The sequence below is a fragment of the Giraffa tippelskirchi genome, chromosome 5 (genome assembly GCF_054371585.1).
Source record: "Giraffa tippelskirchi isolate mGirTip1 chromosome 5, T2T-mGirTip1v1.2.pri, whole genome shotgun sequence".
Lineage (NCBI taxonomy): Eukaryota > Metazoa > Chordata > Mammalia > Artiodactyla > Giraffidae > Giraffa > Giraffa tippelskirchi.
This window is the reverse complement of record NC_137279.1, coordinates 113558956-113586332: the sequence shown is the minus strand read 5'-3', so window position 1 is coordinate 113586332 and position 27377 is coordinate 113558956. Positions and strand designations below refer to the sequence as shown.

Below are 27377 nucleotides of genomic sequence, written 5' to 3'. Positions count from 1 at the left end.
CCTACTCTGAATTTTACATGCATTGTTCCTTATACTTGCCATCATGTTGCCTCTATATTGTTCAGATAAAATGTAACTAGGAATAGATGGTTGGATCAGATAACAAGCCATATTTAGACCATCTGCAAATAAATTAGTGTCTACTTACAGATACCTAATTTGACAGAAAATAGTTTACCTAAGGTAGTTACTTGAGTTTATTTTATAAGTGGATGTTTTGGCATCCTGCTTTGCTACCCCATTAGCACTATGATGTGTATTGTTGCTCTAACCTGCACCCTGAATTCTAATGTGGAAGAACTTTATTTAAATATGTCCTTCATTCTTCCTCAATATTTATTCCAGTTCCAATTTATAAACAGCTACTATGTCTGATTTGAAACATTACAACTGAAAGGGATTTGGGGAATTTGCGTATTGTACCTTAGAGGGAATTATTAAGATAAGAGAAGTTTAAAGAATTTAAATCATCAAACCTGGAGGCAAGAAAAGTAAGTTATATTTGTCATCAAATGGGTTTTACTAGTATATAGAGATACATGAATGAAAGAATCAGACCAAAAGTTATTGGCATTTAGGTTACAGTCAGGAGTAGATAGTTTAGATAAATCGAAATGTGTATGTGTTAGTCGCTCAGTCATGTCCGACTCTTTGCGACCCCATGGACTGTAGCCCACCAGTCTCTTCTGGCCATGGGATTCTCCAGGTAAGAATACTGGAGTGGGTTGCCATTGCCTTCTCCAGTAAATTGAAATAAGGACAAAAAATACACAGTTAACTCTTGAAAACTGTGGAGGTGTGGGGTGCTGACCCCTTGCGCAGTGGAAAATCCACTAATAATTTTACATTTGGCCCCTCTGTATCCATGGTTCTACATGTGTGAAGTGAAGTGAAGTGAAAGTTACTCAGTTGTTTCCGATTCTTTGCGACCCCACGGACTATACAGTCCATGGAATTCTCCAGGCCAGAATACTGGAGTGGGTAGCCATTCCCTTCTCCAGGGGATCTTCCTAAGTTAGGGATCGAACTCAGGTCTCCTGCATTGCAGGCAGATTCTTTACCAGCTCAGCCACAAGGGAAGCCCAAGAATACTGGAGTGGGTATCTTATCCCTTCTCCAACAGTGTGGACTGTGTAGTACTGTAGCATCTATTTACTGAAAAAAGTCCTCCTATAAGTGGACCTGTGGAGTTCAGACCCATTCAAAGATCAGCTGTAATTGTAACTGTCTATCCCCCCCATTTTTCCTAGTCACATAGTTTGAAGATACTTTGTTGCCAGTGGAGTATAGCAAGTCTGGGATTTATTGTTTACTCTGATTGCATACCTTAGACAGTGTCTGGAAGTCTGACTGGGTTAACTGGGGAGTCTGCCTGTTTTGACTTCCTAATCAGGTGATTAGACATGAGGCAATCTATATGCTTCTGTCAGTTTCTAAGATATGGAAAATACTTATTGCTTTCTCTTTATCTATAGTCAGACCAAAAAATGCTGTAAATTAACAATTTTGTTAGCAGTGTGGTTTTTGGAGCATTGCTTGTTAAACCTGGGAGGTGCTTTTAAGGACATGTGTGTTCTTTGCAAATTATTAGTTGTAAGTCTTAATGGAGGTTGGAAGTTAAACTTGATGACTTCTTAATATTTCAAACCTGTAATTTCCATCCATTTCCTGGTCCTGTCATTCAATTTTCTTATCTTAATGAATAATTTATAACTTAATATTATTGTAAGTTTTATTAGTGTTGTACTAGTAATATATAAAAATATGCAGTGAGTTTGTTAACTCCATGTGGAGTATGAATGACCATATTGTTAATAAATTGGTTAGAGATTTTTGCAACATGTATCATTGAATAAAGAATTACTTGTTTGTTCAAGAATATACAGTGGGGCAAAGATAGCCTCTTCAATAAGTGGTGCAGGGAAAACTGGACAGCTACATGCAAAACAATGAAATTAGAACATTTCCTAACACCATACACAACAATAAACTCAAAATGTATTAAAGACCTAAATGTGAGACCAGAAACTATAAAACTCTTAGAGGAAAACCTAAGCAGAACACTCGACATAAATCAAAGCAAGACCTTCTATGACCCGCCTCCTAGAGTAATGGAAATAAAAACAAAAATAAACAAGTGGTACCTGATTAAACTTAAAAAAGCATTTGCACAGCAAAGAAAAGTACATGGTGAGAAAACAACCCTGAGAATGGGAGAAAATAATAGCAAAGGAAACAACTGACAAATAATTTATTTCCAAAATACACAAGCAGCTCATACAACTCAATATCAGAAAAACAAACAACCCAATCAAAAAGTGGGAAAAAGACCTAAACAGACATTTCTCCAAAGAAGACATACAGATGTCTAACAAATACATGAAAAGATGCTCAACATGGCTCATTATTAGAGAAATGCAAATCAAAACTACAATAAGATACTACCTCACACCAGTCAGAATAGCCATCATCAAAAAAGTCTACAAACAATAAATGCTGGAGACAGTGTGGAGAAAAGGGACCCCCCTTGCATTGCTGGTAGGAATAAAAATTGATGCAGCCACTATGGAAGACAGTATGGAGAGTCCTTAGAAAACTAGGAATAAAACCCCCATATGACCCAGTGATCTCATTTCTAGGCACATACCCTGAGGAAACCCAAACTGAGAAAGACTCATGTATCCCAGTGTTCATTGCAGCACTACTTACAATAGCTAGAACATGGAAGCAACCTAGATGTCCATTGACAGATGAATGGATAAAGAAGCTGTGGTACATATATACAATGGAATACTACTCAGCTATAAAAAGGAACACATTTGAGTCATTTCTAATGAGGTGGATGAACCTAGAGCCTGTTCTATAGAATGAACTCAGAGAAGTATAAATATCATATACTGACACATATATATGGAGTCTAGAAAGATGGTACTGATGAATTTATTTTCAGGGCCGCAGTGGAGAAACAGAAAACAGACCTAAGGATACGGGGCGGGGGAGGAGGGAGAGGGTGAGATGTATGGAGAGAGTAACATGGAAATTTACAATACCATATGTAAAATAGACAGCCAATGGGAATTTGCTGTATGACTCAGGGAACTCAAGCAGGGGCTCTGTGACAGTCTAGAAGGGTGGGCTGGGGAGGGAGGTGTACCTATGGCTGATTCTGGTTGATGTGTGACAGAAAACCACAAAATTCTGTAAAGCAAATATCCTTCAATTAAAAAAATAAAGTGGCCAAAAAAAAATTACTTGTTTGTTCAGTGACTAAATGTAGGATAAATACTACTTAATTGTTACAGAGATTGAATTTAAGAGTAACTTTTGGGGGATACTCTCCCATTGAAAATAGTAAAACCATTTATAAATTGTCTTGGTAAAATGGTGAATTACACTCTTTTACAGTTCTGTATGCAGTCCTAATCAAGAAAGGTATTTTGCAGCTCCATTTATATACATTTGTTAATTTAATTAAATACTTATATTTTAATAAGTATGAAATTAACTTTTTTTCTTAATACTTGGTGAGCTTGGGGATTTCAGTATGATATCATGACTGGAAAAGTATTTCAATTAAATTGTAATTTAATTGAATTCTAATACCTCACCTTCTGCCCCATACTATAAATAACCTAAACCTCAAAGTGATAGTGGAGAACAGTTTAATTGACAGTTTAGCTGTTGTATAATTTAAATGCACTTTGGAGCTGTTGCTCTGAATGTCTATACTAATTCCCTTAATGTGCCTGCATGTCAAGTTGCTTCAGTCATGTCTGACTCTTGGCAACCCTGTGGACCATAGCCTGCCAGGCTCTTCTGTCCATGGGATTCTCCAGGCAAGAATACTGGAGTGGGTTGCCATACCCTCCTCCAGGGAATCTTCCTGACCTAGGGATTGAACCTATGTTTCTTATGTCTCCTGCAGTGGCAGGTAGGTTCTTTACCATAAGCACCACCTGGGAAGCCCAGTTCCCTTAATGTTTTTTATTAAAGAAAAAAAGTACAGTGGAATTCTGAACAAAAGGAAAAAGAGAAGATTTGTTGGTTGAATAACCATTACCCATCTTTTCATCCTTTCTTAAGATACTGCTTCGTTTGTTGGCCAAGAGAGAGGATAAGAGGAATAATATTTTGTTTCTTATATGCCACATTGGTTATTAATATGAAAACCTCATTTGCTCTAGGAAGTCCCTTTAGACTAATCCTTTCTACCTTTCTCCTCCTGCTCTGTTCCCTACTATCCTCTCTAACTATAGTTAATTAACAAAGCAGTGAGTGTATATTATTTAGAGTCTAGTTTATGTTATAGCTGAAATACTTAAAGGGATGTTATGTGGAAGAGGAGTTAGGCTTTACTGGATGGCAGTAGAAGGGAGAAATGGGAAGAAATGGAAAGATTGCTCAAAATATGGAATAGCTTGCTAAAAGGACTATTCAAAGTTAGGATTAGCTGCCTTGTTACCTTTCTGGGAATGTTGTAATATGTTAGACTAACTGACCTATGGGGTTGTGTATAACACTGGATTCAGGAATACATACACACTCACACAGACACATAGATGTATAATTTTATTTATGTAAGCACATATATCTTATTTTCACCTTGTTTCTCTTAACTGTTACCTTAAAGGTTGTAGTTTAATTTCCTCTTTGATTCCATTGTTGATCCATTGGGGTTTTTTAGTAGCATGTTGTTTAATCTCCACGTAATTATTTTTTCCCTCATTTCTTCTTCTGTGGTTAATTTCTGATTTCATGCTGCTATGGTCAGAAAGGATGGTTGAGTTAATTTCTATACTCTTAAATTTGTTGAGGCTTCTTTTATGGCCTGGTATGTGATCAGTCCTGGAAAATGTTCCATAAGTACTTGAAAAGAATCTATATTCTGGTTTTTTGGATGTACTGTCCAGAAAATATCAATTAAGTCTAACTGTTCTGTTATATGATTGAGTATCTCTGTTGCCATATTGATTCTCTGAATGAAAGATCTGTCCACTGAAGTGAGTAGAGTGTTGAAAAGTCTCCTACTATTATTATATTCCTATTCATTTTTCCCTTTATATTTATTAGCATTTGTTTTACGTATTGGGTGCTCCCTTATTAGATGCATATATGTTTATTTTTTTTTTAACACCAAAAACATTTTGTATTGGGGTATAGCTGATTAACAATGTTGTAGTTTCAGGTGAACAGCAAAGAGACTCAGTCATACATATAGATGTATCTATTCCCCCTCAAACCCCCGACTCATCCAAGCTGGCATATAACGTTGAGCAGAGTTCCATGTGCTATACAATAGGTCTTTGTTGGTTATCCATTTTAAATATAGCAGTGTGTACATGACTTTCCCAAAGTCCCTAACTGTCCCTTCCCCCTGGCAACCATAAGTTCATTTTCTGAGTCTATGAGTCTCTTTCTATTTTGTAAATAAGTTCATTTGCATCATTTCTTTTTAGATTCCTTACATAAGGTATGTCATATGATATATCTCCTTCTCTGACTTCACTCAGTATGCCATTCTCTAGGTCCATCCATGTTGCTTCAAATGACCTTATGTCATTCTTTTTAATGGCTGAGTAATAGTCTATTGTATGTGTATACCACATCTCTTTCTCCATTCTTGGGTCAGCAGACATTTGGGTTGCTTCCATGTCTTGGATATTGTGCACAGAGCTGCAATGAACACTGGGGTGTAGGTATCTTTCTGGGCCATGTTTTTCTCTCAATATATGCCCAGGAGTGGGATTGCAGAGTCATATGGAGGCTCTGTTTTTAGTTTTATAAGGAAAATCCATACTGTTCTCAATAGTGGCTGTACCAATTTACATTCCTGCCAACAGTGCAGGAGGGTTTCTTTCTCTCCACACCCTCTCCAGCATTTGTTGTTTGTGGATTTTTTGATGATAGCCATTCTGACTGGTGTGAGGTGATATCTCATGGTAGTTTTGATTTGCATTTCTTTAATAACTAGTGATGTTGAACATCTTTTCCTGTGCCTATTGGCTATCTGTATGTCCTCTTTGCAGAAATGTCTATTCAAGTCTGCCCATTTTTTGAATGGGTTGTTTGTATTGATGCTAGTAAGCCTAATAAGCTGTTTGTAAATTTTGGAGACTAATTCCTTATTGGTCACATCATTTGCAAATGTTTTCTCCCAATCTGTGGGCTCTCTTTTCATTTTGTCTATCATTTCCTTTATTGTGCAAAAGCTTTTGAGTTTAAGAAGGTCCCATTTGTTTATTTTTGCATTTATTTCCATTATTCTGGGACATGGATTAAAAAGAGGTTGCTGTGATTTATGTCAGAGTGTTCTGCCTATGTTTTCTCTTAGGAGTTTTATAGTGTCCAGTCTCACATTTAGGTCTTTAATCCATTTTGAGCTTTTTTGTGTGTATGGACTTAAGGAGTGATCTAATGTCATATTTTTTTACATGTGGCTGTCCAGTTTTCCCAGCACCATTTGTTGAAGAGACTCTTTCCAACATTGTGTAGTCTTGACTCCTTTGTCATAGATTAATTGACCATAGGTGCATGGGCTTATTTCTGGGTTTTCTACCTGTTATGTTGTCTCTATTTCTATTTTTGTACAAGTACCATACTGTTTTGATGACTGTAGCTTTGTAGTATAGTCGGAGGTCATGGAGCCTGATTCTTTCAGCTCTGTTTTTTTTCTTTTAAAGGTTGCTTTGGCTATTCAGGGTCTTCTGTGTCTCCATACAAATTTTGAGATTTTTTTTGTGTTAGTTCTGTGAAAAAATGCCATTGGTAATTTGATAGGGATTACATTGAGTCCATAGATTGCCTTGGGTAATATAATATTTTGACAACATTGATTGTTGCAATCCACGAACATGTTATATCTTTCCATGTGTTTATGTCGTCTTCAGTTTCTTTCATCAGCATCTTATAGTTTTACGAGTACGCGTCTTTTGTCTCCTTCAGTCACTCAGTTGTGTGTGACTCCATGGACTGCAGCATGCCAGGTTCCCTGTCTATCACCAACTCCCAGAGCTTGCTCAAACTCATATGTCCATTGAGTCGGTGATGCCATCCGATCATCTCATCCTCTGTCATCCCTTTCTCCTCCTGCCTTCAGTCTTTCCCAGCATCAGGGTCTTTTCTAGTGAGTCAGTTCTTCGCATCAGATAGCCAACGTTTAGGACCTTCAGCTTCAGCATCAGTCCTTCCAATGAATATTCAGGACTGATTTCCTTTAGGATAGACTGGTTGGATCTCCTTGCAGTCCAAGGAACTCTCAAGAGTCTTCTCCAACACCACAGTTCAAAAGCATCAATTCTTTGGTGCTTTTTTAATGGAAAACTCTCACATCCATACATGACTACTGGAAAAACCATAACTTTTGACTAGACAGACCTTTGTTGGCAGAGTAACGTCTCTCTTTTTAATATGCTGTCTAGGTTGGTCATAGCTTTTCTTCCAAGGAGCAAGCATCTTTTAATTTAATGGCTGCAGTTACATTCTGTAGTGATTTTGGAGCCCAAGAAAATAAAGTCTGTCACTGTTTCCAGTGTCCAGTCCCATCACTTCATGACAATTAGATGGGAAAACAAAGGATACAGATTTATCATATATGGCCTTTATTATGTTGAGTTATGTACCCTTTATGCCCACTTTCTGGAGAGCTTTTTTTTTTTTTTATCATAAAAAGTAATTTTCTTTTTTTGTGGTATCTTTATCTGATTTTGGTATCAGGGTAATGTTGGCCTCATAAAAAGAGTTGGGAAGTTTTCCTTCCTCTGCGATTTTTTGGAAAAGTTTCAGAAGGATAGTTGTTAACTGTTCTCTAAATGTTTGATGGGCTTTCCTGGTGGCTCAGCTGGTAATGAATCCACCTGCAATGTGGGAGACCTGGGTTTGTCCCTGAGTTGGGAAGATCCCTTGGAGGAGGTCATGGCAACCCACTCTAGTATTCTGGCCTGGAGAATTCCATGGACTATATAGTCCATGGGGTAGCAAAGAGTCAAATGTTTGATAAAATTTGCCTGGGAAGCCGTCAGGTCCTGGACTTTTGTTTGTTGGGAGGTTTTTAATAATAGTTTCAGTTTTAGTGCTTGTGATTGATCTGTTCATATTTTCTATTTTTTCCTGGTTCATAGTCTATGGAGACTGTACCTTTATAAGAATTTGCCCATTTCTTCCAGGTTGTCCATTTTATTGGCATACAATTGTTCATAGTAGTCTCTTGTGACCCTTGGAATTTCTATGGGGTGAGTTGTAACTTCTCCTTTTTCATTTCTAATTCTACTGATTTGAGTCTTCTCCCCTTTTTCCTTGATAAGTCTAGCTAAAGGTTTATCAATTTTATCTTTTCAAAGAAGCAGCTTTTAGCTTCATTGATCTTTGAGATTGTTTTCTTTGTCTCTATTTCATTTATTTCAGCGCTAATCTTTATGATTTCCTTCCTCCTACTAACTTGAGGTTTTGTTTATTCTTCTTTCTCTAGTTGTTTTAGATGCAAGTTTAGCTTGTTTATTTGATGTTTTTCTTGTTTCTTGGGGTAAGATTGTGTTATTATAAACTTCCCTCTTATAACTGCTTTTGCTGGATGTATATATGTTGACGAGTGTAAAATCTTCTTGTATTGATCCTTTTATCACCATATAGCATCCTTCTTTATCTTGATGGCTTTTAGTTTAAAGTCTATTTTGTCTTAAGTATAGCAACTCTTGCCTTCTTGTCATTTTTGTTTCCATAAGATATCTTTTTCCATCCCTTTACTTTCAATCCATATGTCCACTCTGCCTTAAAGTGGGTCTCTTGTAAGCAGCATATTGTAGTCTGCTGTTTTAATCCAGACTGCCATTCCATCTTTTCATTGGAGCATTTAGTTCATTGACGTTTAATGTAGTTATTGATAGATATGTATTTATGCCATTTTAAACATTGTTTTCCCATTGATTTTATATTTCTTCTTTGTCCCTTTTTCTTTTTGCTTTTCATTTTGTGGTTTGATGATTTTTTCTTGTATTATACTTATGTTCTCTTTCTTTTCGTTTCTGTGAATCTGTTGTATGTTTTTGATTTGTGGTTACCCTGTTTTTCAAGTATGTTAACTCTTTTGTATATCTACTTGCCTTAGACTGGTAGTCATATAGACTCAGATACATTCCAAGGGGCAAAGATCTACATTTTCTTACTCTCCTCCCCCACATTTTATGATTTTGATGTCTTCTTTTACATCTTCATATTCATCCTTTTGCTGTTCATTGTGAGTATAATCACTGTCAGAGAAAATTTTAAAATCAGCACAAATATCTTCTTTGAAGAAATAAATTTATAGAGTTTAGGACTGACTTGTTCGAATGAGTTGTTGAATTTTCATTTTACTTGTTAGTGGTAGTTTTTTAAATCTTAAAGTATCACAATTTTAAGATACTAGTATTATATCTATTCTTCTAAATTTGTAATGGAAAATGTTACACAAAATTATTGTATTTTAAACCAGTTAAAAAAATTAAAAAGTACATGTCTCAAGTAAATATCATATGTTCACATCCTTATTTAGAAGCCCTCGGATGATTAAGCCCTTTGCTGTTTTTCTGCCATAGTTGACATGACAGCAGTCTGTGAAATTAGCTGTGTGATTATGTACACTTGGAATTACTTTAGGTTATTCTTTGAAAATAGGACTTCAAGCAAAACATCTTGTATTCCTTTTGCAGAAATGTTGCTGAAGTGCTGCTGAAAGGGCCAGAGATGCAAGGATTTGGGACACATTTTGAACCTTTAAGCTGTCTGACATTGACCTCCTTTCATTATTAATAAAGAAGAAGCAGGAGCTTAGGATGTATTAACACCAACTCATTAATATACTAACCGGACAATGTTCTGCAACAATTCTACATTGTAGAGCTGGATTGGCACAAAATAAAATAATTTCTTATTATACCCAGCTTATAATATGACTCGATGGAGGAAAATTTGATAAGCATGAGAGAAGACCATTCTTTTCATGTTCGTTACAGGTAAGACTGCTGCTTTCTTAGTGGGTAATTTGAATACTTATTTAAACATGTGTTTAACTCTGATCATTTGAAATTTAAATGTGAAAATATTAAAAATATACTAATCATAGTTAGTATCTCCTTTAAACAGTGTTTTCTTTTTGTTATGGTTGTAGTAAGTTTTTATATCCTTTCTATAGGAAAATGGTAGTAGAGAGCAATTATATTCTGTAGTTTGTTTATTAATGTTCTGTGGAAGAGTTTATGATTAGTTACTTTAAACTCTGTTACTCTTTTTATAATGCAAATATAAAAGTGAAATATATTTCTAAATCTTCGAGGGTAGAAGATAGATTTTGTAGTGTGGTTGGCTGAATGACCTAATTTTTGTGTTACAATTTTTAAATAGTGATCTTTTATAAATGAACTTTTAAGAAAAGGGGTGTTGATGTTGGAATGGGTGGGTACTTTCTAAACATGATAAACTAATAATCAGTTTAATATTTAGTGGTAAAATATTAATGACATTTCTGAGACATTTAGGAACAAAGCAAGAATATGTACATCATTATTTAACATTTATTTTGGAAGTTATGCTCATTGTTCTTAACTGTAAAATAAACACAAATATTAGAATGGAAGACTTAATTATCAGGTGATTATATGTTAACAGATTCCTTATCAAAACTGTTATGAGTTAATATTAAATAAACATCAGAACTTCTAGCTTTGAACAGCATTCTTATCCCTAATGAGTGAAGATGTTTGATACCAAACCTTAGGTATCTTAGCACTTGCATAGGAAATAGTGAGATTTACTGTCATTTGCTTTGGAGCAGATGGTTCATGTTAGGGCATGGTGCCAAGAAAGTTTATATAGGTAAGCTGAGGGCATTTCTATTGCAAATTTAAAAGTTTCAAATGAAAGAAAATGGAACACATTCAATATAATTAAAATGAATTTTTAATAGAAATGCTCTCGCCCTACCCTCTGGGGCATAGTTACAGAAACCTCTGTGTCTAGTGTGAAGTCTTGCCAGTTTTACTTCCTAAATGCTGCTCAGATTCATCTATCCATCTGGATTCTCTCTACCACTGCGAAAGTTCAGGCCCCCATCATCTTCCTTCCAGACTTCCTCCATTCTCCATTCTGTCCTCTTGAAATCCCTTTTAAATTTGCCTCTAGAGAGCTCAGTCTGCAGGTAGAGTTAATCATGCAACCTCTGCATAATCTCTTTGGTGGTTTCTAGTCACCTGCAGGGTGGAGCCGTGCTTAATATAGTACACAGGAGCTTGCATTACCTGGCCTCCACACGTTCCTTCATCCTTACTTCCTGCCATTCCTCATCGTGCACTTTGAGCTCTGGTTCCCCGTACGTGACTCAGTGCCCTTGCTCGTGCTACACCCTATGACTTGAATGCCCTTCCTACTTTCTTGGTTTAGCTAATTCTACTCAATAGCTAGGAATTCAGCTCAAAAATATTCTTCTGGACACTGTTTCTGAACTCCATATTTTAAGTGCCCTCTCTGTGCTCACATATCCTGTGCATATCTCTTTCTTAGCACTAACTATATTAAAATTCAGTGTACCTGTTTATATGTGTTTGTCTCCTCCTCCTTTGCCACTCCCTACTTTGACTATTGGCTCCCTTTGGGCAGCCATGATGCCTAGCTTGTTGTCTGGCTCCACATTTGATGGAATGTCCTTTGAATTTCATTGGATATAACCATCAAATGAACTTGATGTTCTTGAAAATGTTTAATAAGACAGATAGTAAGCTTTCTGTCCGACATCTTAGCCAAGTGGCAGTGGTCGCAGCTGCTCTTCGGGCTTCGCTATGCCGCCCAAGTATGACAAGAAGAAGAAAGATGCCGGAAAGTCGGCCAAGAAAGACAAAGATCCCATGAACAAATCTGGGGGCCAAAAAGAAGAAGTGGTCCAAAGGCAAAGTTCAGGACAAGCTCAATAACCTAGTCTTGTTTGACAAAGTAACATATGACAAACTCTATAAAGAAGTTCCCAACTATAAGCTTATAACTCCAGCTGTCGTCTCTGAGAGACTGAAGATTCGAGGCTCCCTGGCCAGGGCAGCCCTTCAGGAACTCCTTAGTAAAGGACTTATTAAAGTAAAGGACTTAGTAAAGGACTTTGTTTCAAAGCACAGAGCTCAGGTGATTTACACCAGAAACACCAAGGGTGGAGATGCCCCAGCTGCTGATGAAGATGCATGAACAGGTCCCACCGACTGTACATTTTGAAAAATAAAACTTTATTTAAAAAAAAAAAAAAGACAGTAAGATGTTTATCTGTCTTGCTAGATATTTTCAAGAGTGGCTTACTTCTTTTTAAAAAAATTTATTTTTAATTCAAGGATAATTGCTTTACAATATTGTGGTGGTTTCTGCCATACATCAACATGAGTCAGCCATAGGTATACCTATGTCCCCTTCCTCTTAAACTTCCCTCTCACCTCCTACCACATCCCACCCCTCTAGGTTGTTACAGAGCCCTGGCTTGAGTTCCCTAAGTCATTCAGCAAATTCCCATTGGCTATCTGTTTTACATATGGTAGTGTATATATTTCCATGTTTTTAATACTGTAACAACAATTGATGAGGAGTGGATTGTACCTGTGCCTATAGGAAGATCTTAGATTTATTCTTTTTCATGATATAGCATAGGTCAAACATGGTTATATATTGATACAGGACTTCACCTATAAAAGAAATGTAAAGCTTTTAACTATTTTTAGTAAGACTACACCAAACAAATCTCTGGTTTTGTCAGTGCTGTAAAATTAGCATTCTGTATACTGACTAGATTAGTATATAACTGCAGGTAATAGTTTGTATCCCTTTTTTTAGGCATCATGTCCTTGTATAGATTCTTTTTCTATTCTGGTAAACACCTAGCATGTACTGTTTTATCCATCTGGTTCTTTCATCGAGGTCCTCATCTATCCCTGGAGGAGTTTCTGTGGCACAATGTGTTTGTAAATTTTGACGTGGAATAATTCTTCAGATACTAAGAAACCTCCTAAGAGATATCAGAATGCTTTATGAAGTATTTTGCAACTTATTTATGAAGGTAGAGAGAAATGGAGGCTGACAGTAAAATCAGATTTGTTTCTAAACTTTTTAAAAACTGTGCAACTGACTTTAAATAACTGTCATTAAATTTTTTAGGATAATAGTACTGTGATTGTATTTTTTGAAAATGACTCCATATCTTTTAGAGGTACATACCAAAATATTTACAAATGAAATTATATGCTTTATAGAATCTACTTCAAAAGTTGTAGAGTGAGGGTGGAAGTAAAGATGAAATATATATTGATAATGTATCATATATTGGTAATTGTTGATGTAGAAAGGTAGATGTATCAGGTTCATTATATTAATTTCTCTAGTTTTGTATTTCTTTAACTTGTTATATACTTGTTTATTTAAGTATAACAAAGACATAAAAGTAAATATTTTTATTTACTTATGTAATTATACTTTGTTTACTTATATAATTTATAAGTAAATTATATAAGTAAAAATATATATAAATAAAGAAATTTCCTTGTTTATACTTGTTACTATGAAGAAAAACATTTCAATACTTTAATACAAAAATTAGGCTATTGCACATAAGTTGTAAAGGAATGCAATTTTAGTATTGAATTTTTCAATTTTGCTAGATAAATATAATTATTAATAATATTCTTTCTGAAGAATAGTTTGAGGTAATGTGGAGTGGTGGAAAGAACACTGGATTTGGAGACAAAGACAGGATTTCATGTCTCAGCTTTGTCATCGTATGATCTTAAGCAGGTCACTGAGCATCACTATCCCCTTCTATAATTATACCCATCTCACAGCATCATTTTGAGGATGAAGTTTATTATAATATATAGAATAATCACTTTTAAAACCAAGTTACCAATTAGAATTTAAATTTAATGCAAGATAGTTTTGCACTTTCCCTTTGACAAAATAAACTAAAATAACTAGATATATGTGGTAGACTGGATAGATGAAAATTGTTTATGGCGGCTAGGGTTGGTGATAAAAGGATTTATGCCCAATTAAAACACATAGAAGGTGGAACTAGGGGCTACAGTGAGCCAGTCGACAGCCACAGGAGACAGCACAGTGGAGAAGGTGCAGGGCACTCTTGCTTTGATCTTAAGTCCTGAATCCCATCATTTATTCTTAATTAGTATATAAGCCTTTGAAGGGAAGTCAGATTTGGACAGAACTGGTTATTAATTTTTTTTAATGTAGCATCAAGATTTTAATCCTCTTTTGCTTTCATTGATATACTGTAAACACAAGAAACCAAAAAGAAGGAAGTAAAGAAAAAATCAAGTTGTAGGAGAAAAGTAAAAAATAATAAAATATAAAAGTTAAAATAAATTGAAATGATGTGAGATTATACAGAAGATGAAGATTTAAAGCTGTAATGTTCAATCTGTTGACAAAGATGTAAACATTTCAGTCAAAGATAGTAGTGCTGTCTTTATACTTACCAGAAATGTGCTTTTTTGATTATATAATTCAATGGTCCATTAGGAAGAATGAAAAAAAACTTTATATGTGGGATATATTTTAATGGACAGGTATTTTCCTGGCTTGTCTTCTAATCTTCGTATGTTCTTTGTTTTCAGCCCAACTGGTAAACAGATGAAGTAATTCTATTCTCTCATAGAGACAGAGAGGATATGAAATTACTTTCTCTGTTACTATTTAATGATCTTCTAAAAAATTTATAAACCAACCTTCCTTCGCTATTTTGCAATTAGCTATATTTGAGGTGTTGGAGATTTTGCCAGAACATTGACTTCTTTTCCAATAAAATATATCAGAACTATACTGTATGTCAAAATAAACTCATAAGCTAGAGAGTTTGAGCTTTATTTTGAGCATTTGTTACTGAAATGATTTTCTAAGGTAGATTGTCCTGTAGGGCAGTCTCACCTTTAAGGATGGCAGTGTAGCCAGCAGGGTTCCAGATAGCTATCACTGTTTCCAATGAGAATTATGTAAAATACCTTTTAAAAAATTTGTAGTTCTTAGGACATCATTCAGCCTTATAGTTAAGTTTTGTGAGATGCAACAGCATTTGGCTTGATGGTTCCATTATAATGTGTAAATTTAAGTTCAGAACATCAAATATTTGTGGCAAAGATATTTATTTGAAGAAGATGCTTCTCTGTTTTATATGGATATACTGTTATTAACTTCCAATTTTTACACATCCTATATATGAATAGTTCTGACAAAAAAGTTAATCACTAGTCAATCTTAGAAGGAAAGGGAAATTATTTGTGCCAACTGGAGGATTATAACCCTGGAGACAGTCGTTCAGAAAGCTTTAAGGACATAACCCTGGAGACAGTCTTTCGGAAAGCTTTAAGGACTACTCTGCCTGAGAAGTCAAGGCACAGTAATACAAGTTTTTGAGACAAGGAGAGTTTTACATCAAAGTAGCATGTTGACAGTTTACATCATCCAACAAGGTGAGTAGTGGATTATTGTGACCCCTTACAGGATTGAGAAAAATGTTTTCTCTTAAGGAGTTATGTGCTAGCTCCAGGAGTAATTGCCTTTTTGGGGGGTAGGGGGAAGTAGGCATTCCTGTGTCTTCTAAGGGGATCTAGTTAATGTATTACACAGATACACAATGCACAAGGTAGTGGCTCAAATGGCAGAGAAATTTTTATGTTAATTTTTTTTGTCCTGCTTTAAAAATAAATTTGTTTCAAGAGCCTTGTCTTTTATTCATTTCCTGGCCAGCAACCTAATCGTCCTGGGTTGATGGTTCTGCAGGTGATGACAGTTTCCCTATCTCTCCCTTGGTGAAGCCATGTGCCATCACTAGTATTCTATCGTATGGTGGCATGTAATTTTTCAAACCAATACTCTGTTGATGGGCGTTTAAACTGTTGGTGATTTTTCACTTCTGTGACCATCCTTTTAAATTTGTGTTGATGTAGCTTTTAAGATAAACTCTTAGTGGTGAAATTGCTCAACATATAATTTTTTCCATAATTGGTATTATGCTTAAAATTAATAGAAACAGTAATGTATTTTATTTGTAAAAATGTCTTTTCCAATTTTTCCCCCATGATAATTCTTAGAAGTTCAGTGGTTTCAGTATTTAGACAAATAAAGATAACTAGCTCAAGTACCTGATCTGGCAAAAGAAACCTTTGATAAAACCACATTTTTACATATTAATCTTTTGCTGACTCATTTCTCTTCACATATGTGATACATCAGTAACTTCATAAGACCTTAAACAAAAGTAATCTTTTTTCTTTTATGAATTCTTTCATATTCAAAAATAAAGGGAAGTTTTCACTTGTGGAAGACAAAAATAGGCTTTAATAATTTGAAGTGACCTATCTACTACTGTGGGCAAGAATCCCTTAGAAGAAATGGGAGTAGCCATCATGGTCAACAAAAGAGTCCAAAATGCAGTACTTGGATGCAATCTCAAAAATGATAGAATGATCTCTGTTCGTTTCCAAGGCAAACCATTCAATATCACAGTAATCCAAGTCTATGCCCCGACCAGTAACGCCGAAGAAGCTGAAGTTGAACGGTTCTATGAAGACCTACAAGACCTTCTAGAACGAACACCCAAAAGAGATGTCCTTTTCATTATAGGGGACTGGAATGCAAAAGTAGGAAGTCAAGAAACACCTGGCGTAACTAACAGGCAAGTTTGGCCTTGGAGTACAGAATGAAGCAGGGCAAAGGCTAATAGAGTTTTGCCACGAGAACGCACTAGTAATAGCAAACACCCTATTCCAACAACACAAGAGAAGACTCTACATGTGGACATCACCAGATGGTCAACACCGAAATCAGATTGATTATATTCTTTGCAGCCAAAGATGGAGAAGCTCTATACAGTCAGCAAAAACAAGACCAGGAGCAGACTTTGGCTCAGATCATGAACTGCTTATTGCCAAATTCAGACTTAAATTGAGGAAAGTAGGGAAAACCACTAGACCATTCAGGTATGACCTAGATCAAATCCCTTATGAGTATACAGTGGAAGTGACAAATAGATTTAAGGGACTAGACCTGATAGACAGAGTGCCTGATGAACTATGGACAGAGGTTCGTGACATTGTACAGGAGACAGGGATCAAGAAAATCCCCATGGAAAAGAAATGCAAAAAAGCAAAATGGCTGTCTGAGGAGGCCTTACAGATAGCTGGGAAGAGAAGTGAAAAGCAAAGGAGAAAAGGAAAGATATTCCCATCTGAATGCAGAGTTCTAAAGAATAGCAAGGAGAGATAAGAAAGCCTTCCTCAGCGATCAGTGCAAAGAAATAGAAGAAAACAACAGATTGGGAAAGACTAGAGATCTCTTCAAGAAAATTAGAGATACCAAAGGAACATTTCATGCAAAGATAGGCTTGATAAAGGACAGAAATGGTATGGACCTAACAGAAGCAGAAGATATTAAGAAGAGATGGCAAGAATACACAGAAGAACTGTACAAAAAAGATCTTCACGACCCAGATAATCACGATGGTGTGATCATTCACCTAGAGCCAGACATCCTGGAATGTGAAGTCAAGTGGGCCTTAGAAAGCATCACTACGAACAAAGGTAGTGGAGGTGATGGAATTCCAGTTGAGCTATTTCAAATCCTCAAAGGTGATGCTGTGAAAGTGCTGCACTCGATATGCCAGCAAATCTGGAAAACTCAGCAGTGGCCACAGGACTGGAAGAGGTCAGTTTTCATTCCAATCCCAAAGAAAGGCAATGCCAAAGAATGCTCAAACTACCACACAATTGCACTCATCTCACATGCTAGTAAAGTAATGCTCAAAATTCTCCAAGCCAGGCTTCAGCAATACATGAACCGTGAACTTCCAGATGTTCAAGCTGGTTTTAGAAAAGGCAGAGGAACCAGAGATCAAATTGCCAATATCCGCTGGATCATTGAAAAAGCAAGAGAGTTCCAGAAAAACATCTATTTCTGCTTTATTGACTATGCCAAAGCCTTTGACTGTGTGGATCACAATAAACTGTGGAAAATTCTGAAAGAGATGGGAATACCAGACCATCTGACCTGTCTCTTGAGAAACCTGTATGCAGGTCAGGAAGCAAGAGTTCGAACTGGACATGGAACAACAGACTGGTTCCAAATAGGAAAAGGAGTACGTCAAGGCTGTATATTGTCACCCTGCTTATTTAACTTATATGCAGAGTACATCATGAGAAACGTTGGGCTGGAAGAAACACAAGCTGGAATCAAGATTGCTGGGAGAAATATGAATAACCTCAGATATGTGGATGACACCACCCTTATGGCAGAAAGTGAAGAAGAACTAAAGAGCCTCTTGATGAAGGTGAAGAAGGAGAGTGAAAAAGTTGGCTTAAAGCTCAACGTTCAGAAAACTAAGATCATGGCATCTGGTCCCATCACTTCATGGGAAATAGATGGGGAAACAGTGGAAACAGTGTCAGACTTTATTTTTTTGGGCTCCAGAATCACTGCTGATGGTGACTGCAGCCATGAAATTAAAAGACGCTTACTCCTTGGAAGGAAGGTTATGGCCAACCTAGATAGCATATTTAAAAGCAGAGACATTACTTTGCCAACAAAAGTCCTTCTAGTCAAGGCTATGGTTTTCCCAGTGGTCATGTATGGATGTGAGAGTTGGACGGTGAAGAAAGCTGAGCGCCGCAGAATTGATGCTTTTGAACTGTGGTGTTGGCGAAGACTCTTGAGAGTCCCTTGGACTGCAAGGAGATCCAATCAATCCATCCTAAAAGAGATCAATCCTGGGTGTTCATTGGAAGGTCTGATGTTGAAGCTGAAACTCCAATACTTTGGCCACCTCATGCGAAGGGTTGACTCATTGGAAAAGACCCTAATGCTGGGTAGGATTCGGGGCGGGAGGAGAAGGGGACGACAGAGGATGAGATGGTTGGATGGCATCACCGACTCGATGGACATGGGTTTGGGTGGACTCCGGGAGTTGGTGATGGACAGAGAGGCCTGGCTTGCTGCAATTCATGGGGTCGCAAAGAGTCGGACACGACTGAGCGACTGAACTGAACTGAAGTGATAAAGAAATATAAAGCAGCAATTTAAGATTTCCAGTAAACTAATTTATTTTTCTATGTGCTTTAGCTCTCCCTCCCCCACCCCCAGTCTACTGTTAACACAAAATGTTAAAAAGAGGTTAACTTGCATTATTTACCTTGATTTATAAAGTGAGGGTGAAGTCACTAGTCTAACTGTGAACAAGCAGTTTAGCCTTTGGCTAAATTATTAAAAAAAAAAGACATCTGGATATAAAACTTAAAAACTACCTCTCAGAGATGACTACTTTCATCTACTTACTCTGAGCGAGAATTCTACTTTGAACCTTTGTAATTGGCTCTGTTAGTCTAGATTTTTCATCTAGCTTTATCTGATTTATTTTCCACTTTTACAACCCCATTTTAATTTATGACTCTAAGGATCCTTGAAGTTTTATAGGCTAAAAGATAGCATCTGAAGAAATGTATTAATTGACCTGCTACAAAAAATACAGAGTGTAATCATATTTCAATGAGTTTAGGGTGAGTGGTGGTTTAATTCACATTTCCTGTTAAAGAGGTGATTCTCAACCCTGGCTTGTACGTTGGAATTACCTGGGAGCTTTTAAACAATTCTGAGAGCATACCTCATGCCCAGGGGAGTGGGACCCAGAGTTGAGTTTTAAAAAGTGCTTCATGTGAGCTCTACTATTGTGCAGCCAGGATCAAGAACCACTACTCCCATAGAGTTGCTCAAAGACAATTCTAGTAAGAAGTAATTTAGTGCTGCTCTAAAAATTAAAATGCTTGATGAGCTAAATCAGAGTCTTCCAAAGGGTGGTGTTATACCACTGGTAGTACCTAAGTTTATTTTACTCACTTTTTTTTTTTAATTGGAGGCTAATTACTTTCCAATATTGTGGTGGTTTTTGCCATACGTTCACATGAATCGGCCATGGGTGTACATGTGTTCCCCATCCTGAACCTCCGTCCCACCTCCCTCCCCATCCCATTCCTCAGGGTCATCCCAGTGCACCAGCCCTGAGCACCCTGTCTTAATAGTTACATGTTTGTTTTGATGTACATTAGAAAAGTGAGTATCACATCAAACTCAATTTCATGGATACTGCTTTGGATGAAGCTAGATTTTTTTTTTTTTTAATGTGCTTAGTCACTGAGTCACATCCGACTCTTTGCGACCCCATGGACTGCAACCCACCAGGCCCCTCTGTCCATGGGGATTCTTCAGGCAAGAATACTGGAGTGGGTTGCCATGCCCTCCTCCAGGGGATCTTCCCAACGCAGGGACTGAACCCAGGTCTCCCGTGTTGCAGGCGGATTCTTTACCGTCCGAGCCACCAGGGAAGCCAGTTAATGGCACGTGCCAATTGAAAGGAATTTGCCAAATACAGAAATACATTTAAGTGAATGATTGTGTGGTACATAGACATGGCAGAAATCATGAAAATGTTGAAGAACCACCATGGCAACTTTGGTGAAGAGCACCTACTAAAGTGTAGGATTAGAATTGGAAGTATTGGTATTTTTTCTCTTAGATATATTTATAGTAACTTAATTCTTCTGGCTTTTAAAATTAGTGACAGACTTTGAGAATTAGAATTTCTGCAAATCTTTAAATCATTGCTTTCTAACATAAGGTTTCTTAACACTTCTTTCATGGAAATGTACCTCGTCCCTCAAGATATTTTGCTCACCTATTTTTCTACAGTATAGGTGATCCTGTGGTGGTTAAGACAAGGAAGAAGTGTGTGTGTGTGTGTGTGGTGGTAAGACAAGGAAGGAGTGTGTGTGTGTGCGTGTGCACGTGCGCGCACATGCCAGCACGTGTATGAGAGTTCACCTGAGTATGATGTAGAGATATGTTGTTGGAGGGGTTGAATAGATCACCTGCATACCTGGATAGAGAAGAGTATTACTTAAAGGATTTCTCCTCCCACAGGCATTCCTTTTCTCCCCAGGCTCCCAGAAAGTCTGTTAGTCTGCCATAACTCAGAACAGTTTAGGAAACACTATTTTAGATTCTCTCATTGGTAAAAGAGGTTGCTCTGGGTAAGCCAATTAGAATGAGCTCTGTTGACAAAAAAAAGTAATCAATGGATCTATGAAAGAAATGAAATATTTTATTCAAGCCAAATTGAGGATTATAACCTGGGAACACCTCAGAAAACTCAGAGAATTGTTCTGCCCCTTTGAGGTCCAAGCACTGTACATTAGATGACATATTACTGACATTTTTCACAATCCACATCTACCTGTACAAAGCAAGAATGAGTCATGGATCACCGTGGCCCCTTACAAGACCTTCCTAAGGGGTCATTGTGACCCCTGATGAGATTGAGAAGGAATGTTATCTCCTGAGGAGGTCTGGTTAATGCAGATGTGCAACACACACAAAAGGGGAGGAAGCAGGCCAAATGAGCAGAAGAAAAATTTTATTTAAGTCTTCTTCCTCTTGCCATAAAATGTGAATTTATTTCATCAGCTCCATATAGAGATGTTTAGCTATCCTATAAAAAAGACCTCTTGTATTCTTTTCCCCATGGGGGCCTAGTGTGCAGTGGCTGCATCAGCACCCTCCTTGGTAGTGTATGCAGCCTGTTGCTCTCCAGGTTGTCCTAAGGGACCTTGGAGACACCCCTTTCCAGTGGACACTCATGACTGGCAGGCTGTCCCCAGTCTTGGCTCCAGACAGGTATGCGGAGTGCCTTTGGAAAGCCCCAGGGCACAATGGCCACGGTCCATGTTGGCTAAGTCATAATGTCCATCTACACCAAGCTACAGAACGAGGAGCATGTGATTGAGGCTCTCTGCAGGGCCAAATTCAAGTTCTCTGGCCACCAGAAGATCCACATCTCCAAGAAGTGGGGATTTACTAAGTTTAATGTAGATGAATTTGAAAACATAGGGGCAAGAAAGTGGCTTTTCCCAGATGGCTGTGAGGTCAAGTGCACCCCTAATCATAGCTCTCTGAACAAATGGCGGGCCCTGCACCCATGAGAGCCCTGGTGCTGTCCCCTCCTCACTCACGCCCACCAGTAAATCCTACTTCCTGTCAAAAAAACATCTTTGTGGTTGAGAGACATTTGAATAGGCAAAGTTTACTGTTTTATCAATAGTGTGTATATAGTTCAGTTGTAGAGGCAGCTGTCGTAAGCAAGAATTGCCACAGTCCACATTGAAATTATATTGCTGGAAGTTAAGGACATTGTGATGCAGTTGTAATGTAATGTTGTAAATGTCTGTCCTATATAATTTTATAGAATGGAAGCCTCTTGCCTCGAACTGGCCTTGGAAGGGGAGCGTCTGTGTAAATCTGGAGACTGCCGTGCTGGTGTGTCCTTCTTTGAAGCTGCAGTTCAAGTTGGAACTGAAGACTTAAAAACTCTTAGTGCTATTTATAGCCAGCTGGGCAATGCTTATTTCTATTTGCATGATTATGCCAAAGCACTAGAATACCATCATCATGATTTAACTCTTGCAAGGTAATTAATTTAAGCTTTTTCATACTTTCTCCCTAAATTAACTGTCACTTTAAAAAACATTTTCATTCAATTAAAAAAACTAATAATACATTTAATGAGTTTTAATTCATTAGCATTGCATTTTAAAACTAATTTTTAGGCTGAACACAGTTTAATTAAGTAAATGAATAGTGTTGAAATGATGTTAGAGTTTAATTAAGTGAATGAAAATTATATTGAAATACAGAAATGTAAGTTTAAAATCTTTATTTAAAGTAGGTTTCAAGAATAATGAGTCTTTCTTACCTTAAGCATGTCAACTGTTCTCTAGGGAAAACTGTATTCTGGCTGCTTTATATTTTAACACACCGTTTTCTTTTCTTTAAACCTCAGGACTATTGGAGACCAGTTGGGGGAAGCTAAAGCTAGTGGTAATCTGGGAAATACTTTAAAAGTTCTTGGGAATTTTGATGAAGCTATAGTTTGTTGTCAGCGACACTTGGATATTTCCAGAGAGCTTAATGACAAGGTAAGGTGGAAACATTAGATGGTAGGCCAAATGTTTTCATTGAAATTGCTTTGTGTTTTAATCCTATTTAATTATTCTGTAGTTTATCTAAAAGTTAGTACCAAAAAGAAAGTACAGAAAAATGAGAGAAGAGAAACAAAGAAAAAATTTTAATAGATAAGAAAAAGGAATAGTAAGAGGGTCCTTCTTTCATACATGGTCATATGTTTTGTGGTTCTGTATGGATGGCTGATGTAAACATTGTTTTCTCTTGACCATAATATCAAGGATGTTACAAATAAGTATCTGTGATAAGCATTGTAATACTGGCCTCTGATTTCAAAATGTAAACTGCTGATATCTTCATCTAGGTGGGAGAAGCAAGAGCACTTTACAATCTTGGAAATGTGTATCATGCCAAAGGGAAAAGTTTTGGCTGCCCTGGTCCTCAGGATGTAGGAGAATTTCCAGAAGAAGTAAGAAATGCTCTGCAGGCAGCCGTGGATTATTATGAGTGAGTAGCCCTGATGCAGTCATGTGGTCCACCTCAGACAGTAGTAAGTTTTTAAGTTTGGCAAACATTTTAAAATCATAGACTAGTAAGTAAAATAAACCATCAAGTTGCTGCTAGAATGTTATAGTGTTCTATTAGTAGTAATCTCCTCCCTCCCCAGGAAAACTTTCATTTAAACTGCAGACCAGTGCCACTTAGTGGCACAAAGAAGAAATATCAGTAGTGAGTCTTAAGTTATTCGGAGTCTTTTATCAACAGACTTTCATAGAACTTCTTAGCTGTACAGGTTCTAAGATTACTCTGTCCTGGACTCTGAGAAGAAACCTACCTGAATGGTTGAGTAAAATGTTCCCAGTTATTTCCTGTAACCACCTTCCAGCATAGACATATCTTTAAAACATGGCACATTATGGCTGTAAGCTTATTTACATTTTTTTTCCTATAAAGAATTCGATTTGTAGGGAAGCTCATCAGTGGGGCTATGAGCTGAGTGCGCTTAGTCACTCTATCCCATGTCCCTTGGGAAGGTCTGAGACTAGGGCCATAGAGCGGCCCTAGCAGGGCCTTCCCTGAGCTTCGGGGAGGTGAGTTCCAGGGAACGGGGCTCCGCGTGAGGGCAGACTGGGCAGGAGATGCTATGGACCCCGCCCTTGCGGAGGGGCCTGGTGGATGCCTCCTTAGCCGGAGCTTGGAACAGACTCACGGCCAGCAAAGTGAGTTCAATGGCTGAGGTGAGGTACCCCGCATGGGGGCCTCATAACCCAATTCAGACTACTCTCACCCATAAAAAAAATAATAATAACAATTAAATAATTCGATTTGTAAATAAAAATCAATAAATGGTTTCCTCAACCTTGTTTTTTATTTTTTACAACTCTTTGTTATCACTTAGGGAAAACCTATCACTAGTGACTGCTTTGGGTGACCGAGCAGCCCAAGGACGTGCCTTTGGAAACCTTGGAAACACGCATTACCTCCTTGGCAACTTCAGGGATGCAGTTATAGCTCACGAGCAGGTACAGTAAGGCTTTGGAGCCAGATCATTTTCTTCATCAGTGTTTTGAACAGCTTTCAGGTTTTCTTTAGTTTTATCTAATTAGAACTTTCTGTTTCAGCGTCTCCTTATTGCAAAAGAATTTGGAGATAAAGCAGCTGAAAGAAGAGCATACAGCAACCTTGGAAATGCGTATATATTTCTTGGTGAATTTGAAACTGCCTCTGAATACTACAAGTTAGTCTAATATTTCTGTAGATAAATATAAAATGGTTAGTTATGCAGTCCAATAAATCGTAGGCTTTGGGTTTATAACTTTTTTGGTGCATTTAAGCAGCAGGACCTTTGGCTCTCTAAGTCTCAGTCTTCTCATCTGTAATCAAAGGTATCAATACTTTGCTTTGGGGATTGTTATGAGGACTGAAGGAAAGAATATATTAAGCACTTATTTAGCACAGTACTTGGCACACAGTGCTCAATATGTACTATTGTTAACAGTTAGTAGCAGCAGCATAGCCCCTTTATATTTTTATATTAGGTTTTATCTTTAAAACTGTTTTCAGTGACATTCTGAACATTTAAAGTCTTTTACACTGGTTCAGCATGTATGGTGTATATATTTACTTGCTCCCTTCCGACCAGTTATGGGTTTGCAGCGAGGTCACGTGAAAGCCTGGTAACAACAGATGCCCTAGTTTCCTCCAGCAATTGCTGAATTTCCCCCACCTCATCCTACCATCTTATCGAGTAGTTCTCCCACCCTCTCTGCCTATCTTTGGTCCTCTCTATAAGCTGAGGCCCTGTTCACTTAACTTGAGTAGCACTCCCAGCTTCTTCTGAGACAGGGTCTTTTTAAGCTATTGGTAGGCTTGAAACATACATGATAGCAACGTTTAGACTGCTTCATTTTGCCTGATCTTTGCTTTCTAGATTGTCTGGAGTTTTCTCTAATTAGTGGGAATTGAAGGTCCATACAGGCCTTAGGCAGAAGCCAATATGACTGAACCAAAGACACAGTGACTGATTTATATTTTGTTAAAAAATCTAATGTGAGAGAGATCTGGAAAGTTTATCATCTAAAAAAAAAAAGGACAAAATTGCTTTAGGTCCACGTTAAACACTAGAAAGTCATCCCATTTAAACTTCAACTAATGGTTGATATTTGCTGGTTGACTAGTTAGATGTGAAATAACCTTCTAAATAAAATACATCACTATACAAGGAGTATATATTTTGATTTTAAATATAAAAGTTTCTTATATTTTAAATCCAAAAGACGTAGAAAAGTCTTAACAAATGATGTATTTGTATTAAATACTGAAAAGTTCTGTAATAAAGTAGAGATGGTGGCTGTTTGACTAAAGAAGCGTGAGTATAAAGTAATGAAACTTACTCCTGCCCCACACACCCACAAGCAAGAAGAACTCAGAACTTTATACATATTACAAAAATATTGGTTAAAAATATTTTTGGAACTCTTCTTTGGAACTGTTTTCAGAGCCATACTGGAAAACTATCTTAACATTATAGGTCTATAATAGAAAGGATAGAAACAATAGTTGGTAAACCTACTTTAGTAACAGAGGCCAGTTATAGAAAGACTTCCAACCATTTTCAAATTAACTGTATTCTCAAAGGATAACCGGAGAGGGCAATGGCACCCCACTCCAGTGCTCTTGCCTGGAAAATCCCATGGATGGAGGAGCCTGGTGGGCTGCAGTCCATGGGGTCGCACAGAGTCAGACACAACTGAAGCGACTTAGCAGCAGCAAAGGATAACAGTATGCCAGAAAGGATTGTGCCACAGGGTCAGAAGACAATTCCAAAAATCTTCCAAAAATGTTTGCAAGGACAGGCAATGTTAGAGTGTGTAGCCTCACTGGGTGACAAATTTGAAAGTATCATCATTAAATATATAATTTCAGGTTTGTTTGCTTAATAAAACTATCACATTATCATTTATTTTTCATAGAGTTATAATGGTATGAAATATTTATACTGTTTGGCAGAAATTATAGGAAAGAGTCATTTATATTACTGGATCCAAAAGCATCTGTAGATTGAAGCACTGATGATAATAACAACAAACACTAATATTTATTAGCTTCTACTGGGAGCAAGATGCTGTGCTAAGCACATTATATATACTAATTCATTTAATCTTAACAAAACCTATTTTTTACATATGAGGAAACTAGTGCATAGAGAGGGTGAGTGACTTGTCCCAGTTACAGAGGTACTAACTCACAAAGCTGGGATTTGAACCCAGTCAGCCTGGCTCTAGAGCCCATGCTCTTAACTACTACACTGGCTTCTCATTGGTGATTCCACAAGGTAGAGTTTGGTTAATATTTAAATGTGGCATTTAATATTTTTCATGAATTGGTGATTTATGGCCTATACAAAGCAATTTAAGTATTTTCAGTTTTGACAAAATGTAAAGGCAACAGTATGATGTATGTAGACAAACTGACTTAATGTTATTGCACTGCAACAGGGAAGTTCAGTTCAGTTGCTCAGTTGTGTCTGACTCTTTGTGACCCCATGGACTGCAGCACACCAGGCCTCCCTGTCCATCACCAACTCTCGGAGTTTACTCAAACTTGTGTCCATTAAGTCGGAGATGCCATCCAACCATCTCATCCTCTGTTGTCCCCTTCTCCTCCTGCCTTCAGTCTTTCCCAGCATCAGGGTCTTTTCAGTTGAGTCAGCTCTTCGCATCAGGTGGCCAAAGTATTGGAGTTTCAGCTTCAACACCAGTCCTCCCAATGAATATTCGGGACTTATCTCCTTTAGGATGGACTGGTTGGAGCTCCTTGCAGTCCAAGGGACTCTCAAGAGTCTTCTCCAACACCACAGTTCAAAAGCATCA

General features: G+C 37.3%; 1 protein-coding gene, 1 non-coding gene and 1 pseudogene across 13 annotated transcripts in view; all 3 read left to right on the top strand.

The window, feature by feature from the left end:
• Positions 1 to 27377, top strand: part of GPSM2 (G protein signaling modulator 2) — an 82983-nt gene that overhangs the window by 33969 nt on the left and 21637 nt on the right. For 10 of the 12 annotated variants that reach the window (XM_081487204.1, XM_081487207.1, XM_081487198.1 and 7 more), the window contains 6 exons: positions 9684 to 9986; positions 22289 to 22510; positions 22883 to 23018; positions 23369 to 23511; positions 24404 to 24527; positions 24627 to 24742. In XM_081487204.1, the coding sequence (XP_081343330.1) occupies positions 9931 to 9986; positions 22289 to 22510; positions 22883 to 23018; positions 23369 to 23511; positions 24404 to 24527; positions 24627 to 24742 (797 nt within the window). In that variant the 5' untranslated portion in view covers positions 9684 to 9930. Of the gene's footprint in view, positions 1 to 9683; positions 9987 to 12915; positions 13055 to 15227; positions 15474 to 22288; positions 22511 to 22882; positions 23019 to 23368; positions 23512 to 24403; positions 24528 to 24626; positions 24743 to 27377 lie in introns of those variants that run through there. The other 2 variants (XM_081487209.1, XM_081487208.1) reach the window with 2 other exon arrangements.
• Positions 11767 to 12256, top strand: LOC145505372 (small ribosomal subunit protein eS25 pseudogene; annotated as a pseudogene).
• On the top strand, positions 21536 to 21665 carry LOC145508104 (small nucleolar RNA SNORA70). The gene has a single exon (XR_014055364.1). It is a non-coding gene; the product is annotated as a small nucleolar RNA SNORA70 (small nucleolar RNA).